We start from the raw sequence: 14,522 nt of genomic DNA, 5'->3' as shown, positions 1-14,522 counted from the left end.
ACACTCTAAACATACCTCCAGAGTCAGACATCTTAAAGAACAATCCAAAGCGAATGCCAAGCTAACGTTTCCGAGTACAATACCAAAATCCAAGATCAGTCAGCAACGAGAATGAAAATTCTAGCAGGGAACCACCAACAATGTTGCCGGTTCGGCTGGCAGAGAAAATCTGGCCCAATTGGGAACGGTTCCTAGCGCTAGCGCCACGGTAACGGGGTGGTGGTTGCCTGAACTACTAATAGGTTACTAGCGATTGCCGCGAGTTTTGAAAATTTCTGCCAGGTGGAACAGAGAATATAGCTATATATATACCTGCCAGGTAAGTGTCATACATTAAAATTTAGTTTAGAAATAGGTAAGCTTTGAGAAAACACCACAACAAAATAAATTTTTAATCAAATTGTATTTTTCATAGCTAATGAATCCAACATCTTAACAAGGATAATCTTATCTGGCGCCAGCTGGAAACCAGTTAAAAAAGCAATAAACGATTGTATATGCAAGGAACCTGTAGCATTTGGCACCTAAGGCCTAAAGGAGGTAGAGATTGGTTATCAACCACGAATGAACCTTGGTGATGTATTTAGTCTTTCTTCCAACCCACGATTATTAAAGGAGCAGCTAGAGGTGGGCAGTAATGTCAAGACCTAAGTTTGTATCTATGAAAAATACAAAATGATTAAAAATTTGTCATTTGTTTATACGCAGAACAAACCTTTGGTCTTAACAATAGGATAGATTCATACTTGGAGGGAGATACGACAATCCTAAACCAATTGGAGGTTCAGAACACCAGACCACCCTTCCCAAAAATATGAGAGAGAGAGAGAGAGAGAGAGAGAGAGAGAGAGAGAGAGAGAGAGAGAGAGAGAGAGAGAGAGAGAGAGAGAGAGAGAGAGAGAGAATTAGATATATAGGTACTATCTAAAACTCAGTCCACTGGGAGTCAACCCAATGAGACATGTCCAGATTCATTACATCCTGGAAGTACAGGCAACCCCCGATTATCGGTTAGTATATGGCGCTTGTCTAGCGCCATAATGGGCCGAGTTCCGGTTATCGTAGTTATGGTGCCATAACAACTAATAGAGGCACCATAAATTGCAGTCTTTTAGTTAATGGCAGTTTTTGCTTATCGGCACACCCCTGGGAATGGAACCAACCCCCCTAGCCTGTACTTCTAAAATGCCAAGGAACTTAATCCTCTGGTGTCTTGCACTTCTGCATGCACCTAATTGGTGACCAAACTTGACGATGAGGAGTAGGCTTGCCTAATCACCTCATGTAGTTAAACAAAATGGTATTCTTAGACACCTCTTTCTTGATTTGGCTGCGTTAACATAGTCTACGGTACCTTCGGATAACAAACCAGCGCTTTGATGGGTCAGAGTAGAAACTATTGAAGGTTAACGATACAAAAAACTATACCGTAAGGAGTGAAAAAAAAAAAAAAAAAAAAAAAAAAAAAAAAAAAAAAAAAAGGAGGCAAAACTGTCATCATGAACCAAGGGAATCTGGGTCTAGCTCTCCAGCTCTTCCAAGGAAGCCAAGGTCAAAAGGAAAACCGTTTCTAAAGTCACTTTCCTGTCTGACGATTGATGCATAGGCTCTAAGGAGCTTGAGTGAGACTACTCAAAACCAGAGTAGGGTCCTATGTAGGAGGCCCGAGTTTCCTAGGTGAACAAGACTGCCCAAAGCTATTCAACCACAGAGAATTCCCAGGGTGAAGTGATGTCCACATCCTTCAGATGAATCAATCACAAGTCAGCCCTGTAGCATCTCGCCAGTATTCCCAGAAAGAAGTCCCTCTGTTCTGGAAAACATCCAGAAGACCTTGTCTACTGAACAGAAACTCTGAGTGGAGAGAAATAGTTTTGATGACACCAATCACAGCAGCAGACGGCTCATCTTGTATATGGCTGACGAAGATCCTCTGAAGTAGCCTTACATATAATTTTCTGCTCCACAAGAAAGCCCTCTCGCTCAAAAGAAATACTAGACAGACTCCAGACATGAAGCGATAAAGATCCTACTGATTGGTGGTATCTATCCACATGAGAATGGTGAAGAAGGTTGTGCTAAGGCAGAACCTTATTCAGTTACTCAGCCTGGGGCCACAAGGAGCTACTAGGGATATCCTAAGACTTTGGAGCCAACGGGAGTTCCACTTTATTCACTACCACCCGACCTGCTCCTGTACTTGGATGCCTCCTCCAAAGGTTGAGGTGCTCATCTCAAATAGCTCCTAGCTTCGGGCATGGAAAACACAAGAGCACAGGACAAACAACTCTCCACCAATGTTTTGGAATGGAAGCCAGCTTTCCTGGGTCTTCAGAAGATTTGAGAGAGGGTGGCAAGACACTCCGTCGTTCAACCTACTAAATGTCCCCAGTATGCAGGAGGGAGTCCTCCACCCAAGTGAACAGATTTGGGACCACGAACAGTAGACCTCAAGCTCCCCGTTGACCTGTGTAGTGAAAAAGTCTGACATGAGTCTTCTCTAAGTAGACATAGGAGGCAATAGAATAACCCAAGGGGAAGTCCTTGATAATATGCTCTATGCAAATGTTCTAAATATCTTTCTGTCAACTTGTGCACTGACAAAGTAATTGCACCGTAGACAGGGGAGATTTCCAAGCATTGCCAAAGTACCATGCATTCCCAAGAGAGATGTCCTATGAGGTGATCCCCTATGATGACTTATGTTCTGTATGCTTCTCATCAGATGAGACATCTTATGATAACAGGACTTTGTAAAATCTTGACAGAATTAAGACATCTTTGAGCAAGTTATCCCTATATCATAACCTGTTTTTACCCGACAAATCCTGTAGAGGGAAAGGGATATTTTAGTGGGCGACTATTTTTTAATACACTTTGTTCACACTTGTTTTATGTTTTTTTTTCTTTACAATTTGACATTTGCAGTGCCATAAAAGCGATGAACAAAACTGTCCATGAACCAATCTAAACATTTTGTTTATCCAAACATAACAAGAGTCCAAAACAATGTGCGGTGGTGGGGAGATGCGTACCAGAAACCCCCTGGGAAAAGTTAGAATACGCAATTAGTTGGAAACCCTATAAAAATGCATAAAATGGCCTATTTCATTAGTTAAAACTCAAGAAGCAACTAAAAATGTTTATGCCGGGTGTTTTTAATAGTTTTATCACAAAAAGCGCATTTTATGATGAAACTGATTAAAGAAAAACAAGAATCTGTGGATATTCCTCTCAGAAAAATACAGCGAATAGGCGAATTTCCCACAAATAATGGGGGAACATGTTGCAGAGAAATCAACGCATGCACGAGTCCACAAATCTGGAGAATGCGAATACCAGGGGCCCACTGAACAACTCATTTTATCATATCCTGAATTATTCTAAGAACAAAACTGTCAATAAACCAGTATGAAGATTTTTTTTAGCATTATCACTTCAGGATATGTTTATTTTGATATACAGTTGACAACTGTTATTTAAAATTCAATAATTCCTTGAAATTTTGCGGTTGGAACGCCTCTTAAACCCAACTTAGATGGAGTTGTGGTCCCACTCATGGATCAAGCAGACTGCCGGTTTCCTCCATAATAATACTTTCAGCTACTAGACCAAAGAGAACAAGTTTATAAAGCAGTAAACTATCATAACCTCACTGCCACTGGATCCCTACTGCCTACTGAAAACATTTTTTAAAAGGCAACAAATCTATATGTACTGTATGTTTAGGAAACTGAGGGGTCCAACCCTCGAAGTACTTAATACTCTCCCAGGCATCACACTAGCCTGGGTACAGCTGGGTTAAATGCCAAAAACGGGGTTTCACACAGTCAAACATGTTGTTCAACACACTCATCAAACCTCCAACACAACATGCTAGAAGAGCTTTAGGGGGTTTCACATGGTCAAACATGTTCATGAACACATTTGACATGATGTTTGAGAGTATGTTTGAACGTGTGAAAGAGGTAAACATGTTGGACCAACATGTTCGAATGAGTTCGAAGGATGTCTGATCTGGTCTGACTTTTGTGGGCAGAGCTTGCTGGTTCGTGTTTAAAGTCTGAACGTATGAACAAGCATCAATCTCCAAACGTCATACTTATTCAATTCTCTCGAGGTGGTGACATCTTTAAGCAGCTCCTTCACTGACAAAGAGACTTTGCTATTTCCAAGTAAAATTACAACATGAGTGATGAGTGCGCCGTTAAAGACAAAAGAGAAATTATGGTTGATTTCATAGAAATATATAGGAAACACCAAGCACCGCGGAAGGTAAAATCTTAAGATTATTCTAATAAGAATTTAAGGAATATGAGTATCGAGGAATTACATGCAAAACTAAGAGAACTTGACCCTCAGTGCACAAGGCAGGAAGCGACCACAAAAATCAACTGTCTTCGTAGTTCCTTCAGAAGAGAACTACGAAAACTTGAAAGCTCCAAGAAGTCTGGTAAGTCACCTGATGACATATACACACCCACTCTCTGGTATTTTGAAGACTTGATGTTCATTTGTGACCAAGAGTTGCCAAGAGAAAGTACATCAAATTTGGATTGTGTTGATGAAGGGTCGAGTTGTATGGTTTTATCGTGTTATGTATCTATCTATATATCCATCTAACTACCTATCTATCTATATATGTCTAATTATGTAGTATTTTACCTTATTTTACTTAGTTATTGTTTACTAATTTTTATTTTTATTTATGTATTTATTTATTTGTGCAATTATTTATTTCTTCTTTGGCATTGGGCAGATGATGTTAATCAGCTTTATGGTCACTTTGATAAAAGGATTTAAAATGTTTCCGACTTATTAAAATAATTTGCAAATTCATACAAATCTGGATTACAACATATTATTTTAAGATTCTAAATGGCCACCAAAATGGATTTCCTCATAACGTTGTGTCTGACCAAATTCAAAAGCTTTACATATGTCGTCTCATCCGCGCACATATAATTACGCCAATCATCTGGCTGGAGTTTCAGCTCTCATAATGTTGGTATGAGAAATTTGGTACCTTTTTAATAACTAGTCCTTTGTCCGTGTTGACCGGTTCTTTTTCTTTTCCTTGAGCACAGTCACTATCCCAAATGCCGTCACCTCGTCTTAGGTAAGAGACATGTTGCTCCTTCTCCTCTTCGTGCCTACTGAGGTTGTCTGTCTCTTTGGTTTGAATGTGTAAAAGCTCCTCAAACATGTTGTTGTGTTGGAGGTTTGATGAGCGTGTTGAACAACATGTCTGACTGCGTGAAACCCTTACACGCTCAAACCAAAGAGACAGACAACCTCAGTCAGCACGAAGAGAAGGAGCAACATGTCTCTTACCAAAGACAAGGTGATGGCAATTAGGATAGTGTTGCGCTCAAATTAACAAGTATCGAAAAGGTAATGATGGCCTCTGTTGTCCTACATAATATTTTTGTAAAATATGCCCTTCAGACTATTCCCCAGAGGAGAGCTTTCATAGGGAGGATAGAGTACAGAAAATAACCTGACCAGGTTTGTATGTGGGTCCTAATTATTTACAGGATTGCAAAACAGTCAAGGCTCATGAAATTATCCTGAGGTTGCAAAAGTAGTAAGAGATAGATTTAAGGATTACTTTGTTAATGTGGGTGCTGTAGCATGGCAGAGACACTTCATATAAATAATGAAAATAGGTAAGTTATGCCTACGGTTAGGTGAGTAATCCACACCTCTAGAATGACTAAAATTTAGTAACCTACATTACTATTATGTTTCTTCCAAAATTATAAATAAATAAATACGGCCATTATGGTACCTTTGACCAATTCCTGAAAAAATACTTTTATTTAGATCTGTCTTGCTCAAGTTTCAACCTCAGATCCAGGGTGACCATTTAGAATCTTAATAAAATAACATGTTGTAATCCAGATCTGTATAAATTTGCAAAATATTTTAATAAGTCAGGAAAAATTTTAAATCCTTATAGTATCAAAGTGACCAAAAAGCTGATTATCATCATCTACCCAGTGCCAAAGAATAAATAAATAAATGCACAAATAATTAAATACATAAATAAATAAATAAATAAATATATAAAAAAAATAATTATACAATTAATAAAATTAAATAAACAATGTAAAATACATAATTAGACATATATAGATAGATCGGTCGGTAGATATATAGATACACAACACGATAAAACCATACAACTTGACCGTTCATCAACATAATCCAAATTTGATGTACTTTCTCTTGGCAACTATTGGTCACAAATGAACATCAAGTCTTCAAAGTACTAGTGTGTGGGTGTGTATATGTCACCAAGTGATTTGCCAGACTTCTTGGAGGTTTCAAGTTTTCGTAGCTCTCTTCTGAAGGAACTACGAAGACAACTGATTTTTTTTGGTCACATCCTACCTTGTGAACTGAGGGTCAAGTTCTCTTAGATTTGCATGTAATTCCTCGATACCCACATCTCTTAAATTCTTAGAATAATATGACTTTTTAACCAATTTGTATTTTTCTTAACTAACAAATCTTCGGTCTTAACATTAGGATACTACTACTAGCGCCAAGCTGGAAACTGGTAGAATTAATAACTAACTTGTGAGATCCAGGGACTATTGGCATCTACGTATACCAGGTCACGGGGTATTGCAGTTCCCAGAATGCCCTTGGCGTCTCATGACCCATCAGTTCCACAGTGTTTGGTGTTTCCTATATATTTCTCCGAAATCAACCATAATTTCTCTATCTTTGTCTTTAATGGCAAAGTCTCTTTTCACCGAAGGAGCTGCTTAAAGATGTTACCACCTCGAGAATTGAATAAGTATGACATTTAGAGACTGATGTTTGTTCAGACTTCAACCCCAACCAGCAAGCTCCACCCACAAGTCAGACCAGATCAGAGTTCATGAACATGTTTGACCATGTGAAACCCCCTTAAGCGTTACAGGAAGCACTGATGCAAATGAACCTGTGGAATGTGCAGCAACCCCAATAAGCAATATGTAAATGTACCAGAATGTGTACAAGAGAGGAGACCAGTGACCAAGAATTCTTTATGTTCTTAGTCCCAAAACAACTAGCCAAGCCCCCTTAAACAGTAAGAACCAAAAGTGGAAACATTTTTGAACTAGTACTTTCATAACTTACTGGACAAGTTTTTCAAAAGAAAGACCATTGGGATGTTTCAATCTTCAACTTGACCAGAAATCCAATCCCGATATGATTGTTCAATTTGGATAGCTGCGGTTCTCTTTCTAAAGCAATTTTTCTTTTTCTTTTTTTGACTAAAATTATTGCACTAAACTGTTGCAGCCAGCAGTGTAGTTAGTGAAATATGTGGGATGTTTCCCTTAGATTTTCCTCTTTTTTTTTTTTTTTTTATTCCCCCTCTCTGCTGGTTCACTTTTCCCGTTAGTAACCGCCATTTTCCTTTTCATTTTGTTAATAGATTGATTTTATGAAAATTAGGGTGTCAAAACCAAGCAGTAGAACTCTTTCGACCATTCAATGAAAAATGAAACAGTGATGAGAGGGAGCCACACAAAAAAAAAAAAAAAAAAAAAAAAAAAAAAAATCCATATATTAAGATGAAGTACAAAAATTTAAAGATGGAACTCAGAGAGAACCTCACTGCCAGCAAAGTTGGACTACATATTCACAGAAAGAAAGCGGATATGGACGTAAAGGAAAAGGCTAAAAAGTGGGTGTAGCTAAAGGTGCGTTCACACGGTCGAAAAATGTCCGAAGGACAAAAATTGTTACCGTATCATAGGTGAAGCAGGATGATGTCATAAGCGTTGAAACGATGGAAGTAGATCTGGCAACAAACAGTGATACCAGATGAGGTTGTATACCACTGTTTTTACTCTGCTCACAAGGCAAAGACCGGCAGACAATTGTTAATTGGTATAATAATGTTTGTCCGTCGGACATTGTTCGACTGTGTAAACGCACCTTAAGAGCCAAACGCTAGCAATGTCTTAATATATACACATACATATATATACAGGCAGTCCCGTTTACGACGGGTTTCATTCTTGAGATGCGTCGTAAGCTGACAATCGTTAAACCCGAAAATCGTCCAAAATCCCCAGAAAACCTTACTCTTTATGGTTTGGGTGTAATACTGAAAACTGTAAACAGCATTTCTATTGTTTTTCATAAAAAAAATCAAATATTGATTAATGTATACGATAATAACAACTGTTGTAAGGAACAGATACCTTAGCATTCACTAAGCCAATTTAACCTGTAACCTACATTAATATACCAGACATGCGGCACATGACATAACTTGTAATAATCATGTAATTTAATAAGTCTGGATTTCTGTATAGTCTTGTAATGTTTGATATTTCAAGACTAATTCTGTGGCCTAAAACTTTGGGATTAAACATTAGGCTACATGTGGTATAGTTTTGGAAAAGTGAGAGAATTTGGCACTAACAAAGCTAAAGACAATAAATATAGATGTTTTACTTATCTGAGAATTTTTTACTACTGTTATGTTGTTTCAACATTTATGGCTGTTCTTCGGTGTAATAAGTGCAACCTGCATTTCCCAAATGTAAACAAAATATTAGCTGCCATTTGTATTTCATCAGCTGATTTATCTTTATTTACAATTCACAAAGAATCATGTCTTTTTATTCATTAGGTAAAATGAAACTTCAATTGAAAATTGTAGTTATTTGGTTTCACCCCTTTTTATTCATTTACTTGACTCAATTACATGCAACATTACCTACTGCAGATTTTCAGCGAAATAAGCCTTTGACTAGCATAATCAATGATAGAACACAGATACTTTCAAGCCTTAACTATCTGAGATTAAAATAACATCCTATTTCCAAATCCTAAGATTCTGACTTTTTAAGACCATCAACCTATAACTTTTAGCAATCTTTCAGTCTGACTTTTCAGTTAATTTCTAATTCCAAACATAAAACAATACCATTAAGCTATGCAGCTGCTAAGTGATACCAAAACTAGGTTTTTACCGTGAAAAAGAAATTCAAAACGGCAACAGAAAAAGATATCGTCATTTCCATAATACTGCAGTGCTCACTTTGCCAACAAGTTTTGCAACCCCGACAAACAAAAATGTTTCTTAACCTCATTTCATCAACAAGCCTTACTCTCTTTCTCCCCACAGAAGGTGTAGCCAAGGCAGGTTATTTGCACTAGACAAGAACAGCCCGTAGTACTCAATAAATTTATAGAAGGCTCAAAAACATTGAGCTCCTGGTCATGGTCCAGGAATGCAATGAAAGATGGTCGCCTACAATACAAAGGGACAGACACCACACCATCTGCAAGAACCCCATTCACCGAAGCAGGGGCAGGCAGTCATGAACCGCTAATAAATAACAGTCTCACCTGAGTAGTGCTTATTAGCCTCAGTACACTCATGTGGGTTGGTTGTCACTGTTGAAAAGCATTTGCCATTCACCAAAAAAACTTACATGCACCACTCTCAAAAGGTTCTAAGAAGACAGAAATAGAGGTACATGCCTTCTCATGTCCACGCTGGCATTTGCATTTACTATATATATATATAACAGAGAGAGAGAGAGAGAGAGAGAGAGAGAGAGAGAGAGAGAGAGAGAGAGAGAGAGAGAGAGAGAGAGAGAGAGAGAGCGCGCTTTAACTCCAAGTCATGCAGGTGGCCCCACACACATCCAAACAAGTGCTGGCTTACAGCAGGTGAGAAGTGGACTCCCCCTTTTCATCCTCCTACCACCAATTAAACACCATGTTTCAACATCAGTCTCAAGCCCACACTGATGATACTTGTGCATAACAAGGGACAGTTTGTATTACGTGAAAAAAAATGTTTTTTCGTTAAAATTTTTGTAATGAAGTTTATAAAATGACTAAATGCCTAATTTTCTGTCAGAGCACATCAAAAAATGCACCAAGATTGCACAATTTTAGTTAGCTTAAGAGAGACAATCTTATTTAACAGCTTCTGAATTAGAATGCATGTGCATTTCAAAAAATGGAAAACCTAACAACGTTCCCATTTTTCATAAAATGTTATTTAAGCATTTGTTTCTCAGCAAAATAAAAGACTTACTCTACTTTATATGTGCATTAAATAACATTATAGGAACTGTGAAAAGGTATATACTGCAGAATTTATAAATTACGTTACAGTTAGTGATGTTCAAGTCCATTTCATCATTGTGATGATGTCACACCCAGCCTTTACAGCAACATGTACTGGTTTATGCAATTATCAAATGAAAAAAAAAATGGTGCCTGTACCAAAGAGCTAAGCATAATTAAATACTTAAAAGTATTTGCACCTGGAAGTACATACTGCAGTTTGACCAGTGCACCTGCTTTATTACCTCATGTCATTTCCCTGCATTCAAGTAGATAAAATAATTGCCACTGGCAACATACTTAGGCTTCTGTGTATGTTATGCTTTCCAACCCCCAACACCACTGTCAGGTAAAATCATCATAGCATACTAGGCACTTTGCAGCTAAAAATGTGCACAGTTGCTATGCAGCCCTATGCCTGATTTCTAATGTAAACAAAATAAATGGTCTTTATTATTCTTTATCATCAGCTAAATGATTGTCACTAGCTCGTGATGCCTCAAAGTTTGTACATTGATATGACTACTTAATTTTCAAGCAAGAAATTTTATTCAAATTTTTTTTCATTTGTGCAATTACTTTTTTAATTACTTTTTTAATGTAAGCCTAACCTTACCCAACATTCTTTAAATACTGTAAATATAAAGAACTTTTTGTTTCACTCTGTGTACTATGGAAAAATGACATTTTTAATCAATTTGTATTTTCCATAGCTAACAAGCCTTCAGTCTTAACAATAGGGTAATAATCTGGATTTTTTGTGATTATTATTATGAATTAATTTCCCCACAAATACATGACTTTCACTTAACACATTTTTATACATAGTAGTTATAGTATATACCTATATACCAAAGTTTTGTTTTGAAAATGTCTCATGTAAAATCTAGGTTTTACAATACTGCACCCTGAGTCAGGATCCAGCTGTGAAAATTTGTAAATAATGTCACCAAATATATGAACTACATATTTTTTGTTCACCTTGTGTGTTATCTTAACAATACTAAGAGCAAGCAAATTAGCTTAGCATTTCCATTTCAAGGCCTATATCTGAGAATCTTGGAAGGGGAGGGATCCCTTATGAAATCAGAGATCCTAATCCTACAGTTTATGAGTCCAAATTCACTGCATTAAGTAAAAATCAGCACATGGGTTTACTCAATATTTATTGAATCATGGAAAACAATGCAAACAAGTAAAAAATGCAGTGAAGTACCGAAGAAACTTCGGCACAATCAAGTTTTCTGTACTGCATATAGGATAAATGGCCAAGCAGCAACATGGCAGCCACTTTCTTATAAAGGTACTTGAATTTGCAGCCATAAGCATCAGTCCTGAGTTGTGGCCCATCACAGAGACCTCTAGACTCCTCCTGAAGTAACTGTTTTCTCAAAAATTACAAAATAATGGCAATTCAAGCACTTTTTTGGAGTCATTTACCCTAATCAAGGCCACTGAAAATAAATTTCTTTCAGTGGTCTTGGTATTATGCCCATGAAACTTTAACAATGGGCCCATGGTGGCCTGTCCTACATTGTTGCAATATGCACAATTATGGCTGACCTCAACTTAAAATAAAAACTACGGAGGCAACACAGCTGCAATTTGTTATGTTTGATGATTGGAAGGTGGCTGATCAATATATTAATTAGCGGCCCTCAAGCCTCAATAGTTTTTAAGATCTGAGGGCGGAGAGAAGTGCGAAGTGCAGATGGAAAGAAAGCCATCTCAATAGATCTTAAAAAAAAAAAAAAAAAATAAGCAGTTATCTGCTTACAGAAGCAGTTCGTAAAAACACAAGGGGAATAAAGCTCTGCACCTAGGTTGACATGAATAGTGTAGTGTACCTCCATTAGCAGTGGCAAGTGCATTAAACTGCTAAATTTTTTTGCAAATAGACATGTTTGCAGAAGTGTTGAAAGAAACTGAAAACAGGAAAGAATTTATAAAGGATTTACGGTATTACAGAGACAAAACTTGAACACACGAGGGAGGAATAAAACTAACGAGGGAGCTGTTTCAAAGGGAAATCGACCCTACTACTACTACACTATTTGCCTGTTGTGCAGAGCTTTAGGCTATTACTACTTTCACTTTTTGACCACCTGTTTCTGCAAGCAGTTACACAACTCCTTTTTTCATTGTTTTCCATGATTCAATAATAATTTTGATAAATTTGTGAGCTGATCTTGACTTTACATAATGTAGTGAATTTTGACACCTACACTGTAAGATCACCAAGGGAGATTTACAGCACCTTTGAAATGACCCTGTAGACTCCTCTATATTTTGCATGGGGTAAAATACCGAACAGATGGCCTCTACTGTAGCGGGACCACCTTCCCGAAAAAGTACTTTAACGTGTCCTGTAACCCAGGCGAGACATAGTCAAGAGCTAGCATCCGTCGATGTATCACCTTGAGACCTCTACTTTCTTCTCGAAGTACCCAAGTTTTTTCTCCCAAGACACAAATCAAGGCCATAATTTCTGATTATCGGGGTGGTCGTGCTTTGGTGGAGGCGGGCCATTCAGTATTTTACCCTAGTTTAGTACCAGGACTTAATACTGGAGTTTTTGCCTTTACTTAGCTTGAAGTCTAAGATATTCTTATTAGCCTCAAATAAAAAGCATACTAAATTTACCACAAATTTACTGAGAGCAAGATATCTCGGTACATCTAGCCTATATTACTATGCTGCGGCCGCCTAGACTATTACAGTTGTGGTGTTTCTATGCAGTTTTACCTCCTGAACAAAAATTTAAAGTAATATTTATTCGGACGACTGTAATTAACCCCCAGCGGTTCGTACTAAACACGGCGAAATACATTTGACGCCCCAATTCGCAGGGACAACCGATGCGGAATGCTTATGTAGAAATACCGATATCTCCCACCTTTTTTGTATATTTTGATCATTCATACTTTCGGGAGTACCTAGGATAAAAAACCCCATGGTACAGGGGTGGACCATGTACAATTAATGTGTACAACCCCAAGAAAAGTACATTATAATGCGTCCTAACAAGAGGTCTTTAGCTCCATTTCTCACTAACAAGAAGTCGCGTCTGATGCCCATCTCCGATTTCAGGACACGTTATAGGTAATGTACTTTTTTTGGGGTTGTACACATTGATCGTACATGGTCCACCCCTGTACCATGCGGTTTTTTTACCCTAGTACCCAAATATGGCTTTCATGCGAGTGGGGCTAGCATGGTATTTTTACAAAAGCAGTCCGCACGGACGGCAAGGAACGTAACCGCAGATACGACATCCACTAGGGATTGGGGCGTTCAATGTACTATTTTGCCGTGTTTAATATTGGCCCCTGGGGGGTTAATAACAGTCGTCCGAATAAATATTACTTAAAATTCTTGTTCAGTAGGTTAAACTGCATAGAAAAACCGCAACTGCCATAGTCTAGGCCGCCACGGATAAGTATACCCTGGATCTACCGCTAGCATTGAAGTAAAAATTCATTCTGGTTGTTAGGTAGCTAACTTTGATTATTCTTCCGCCAATACATCGAACTCTGTATTAAGTTAAAAAAATAAGCTTTGCCAAAAAAAAATGGATTAAGCCACAGCGAATTCCATGGAAATTTCTCTAGAAGATAAGAAGCCTACGTTATCCACTCGGGAAACCTTTCGTTAGGCCTAGCCGAAGTCTGCGAATCTTATGGGCCTATTATTACTTCTAGACCATCGGTCAAATGCATGGCAACTTAGAATCACCGAAAACGGCCGGAAATACTCGGCAGAATGGAAGCCAGCCCCTCAGCATTAGATATATAACAACGAGACTAATTAGCTTGGATGCTCCCCGCATTTCGCCACTAGTCTTAATAAAAGTTTCACCCCTTCCCATGGCTCCAAGGTCAAAAATCTTCTAATTGCGAAGCAAATAGAAACATTTCTCGAGTGAAACTACACAGCGGAACACTGCAGTCAAAATTCCTTTAGCAAAGATCTCGGGAATTGATTGGATTGTCAGCTGCCAGCAGCCATCCACTCCAACAGCGGTGTACCGCTTCCGTACTACAGCTGACAACGATCATTCTAATTTCCACTTAAATATAATAAAATAGAGACTCTACGTCCCCAAAAAGATGCTCACCTGCTGCTCTAGACCTACTCCATTGTGGGCGGGTACATTACTCATAGTACAAATAAAAATTAACTTTAGGATTAAAAGTTTTAAGGGAAAAGTCTCGTCTGTCTGAACCGGAGGACAAAGCCAATTCTCTGTGGCTGTGTGACGTCACGACCCACTACCATACTCATCATCTGTCTGTGCGGTTTTTCTCGCTGCTTTCTCATATTTTAGTATTTTTTCTGCAAAATTTCGGTTTCTATATTTGCTAAATAAGATTCGATTTAATTAAATAAAGAAAAATACATATTAACCAAATCTGTATGAAATA

General features: G+C 38.0%; 1 protein-coding gene across 7 annotated transcripts in view; it reads right to left on the bottom strand.

Annotated features, from left to right (window-relative positions):
* Positions 1-14,375, bottom strand: part of LOC135208794 (ATP-dependent RNA helicase DDX3X-like) — a 73,188-nt gene extending 58,813 nt beyond the window's left edge. For all 7 annotated transcript variants that reach the window (XR_010313218.1, XR_010313219.1, XM_064241321.1 and 4 more), the window contains exon 1: positions 14,216-14,375. Coding sequence is in view for 5 of the 7 variants with exons in the window: in XM_064241321.1 (XP_064097391.1) it covers positions 14,216-14,260 (45 nt within the window). In the remaining 2 variants the exon portion in view is untranslated. The remainder of the gene's footprint in view (positions 1-14,215) is intronic.
* Positions 14,376-14,522: the final 147 nt, after the last annotated feature.

This window comes from Macrobrachium nipponense, chromosome 35 (assembly GCF_015104395.2).
Source record: "Macrobrachium nipponense isolate FS-2020 chromosome 35, ASM1510439v2, whole genome shotgun sequence".
Lineage (NCBI taxonomy): Eukaryota > Metazoa > Arthropoda > Malacostraca > Decapoda > Palaemonidae > Macrobrachium > Macrobrachium nipponense.
This window is presented reverse-complemented; position numbering and strand designations above follow the sequence as displayed.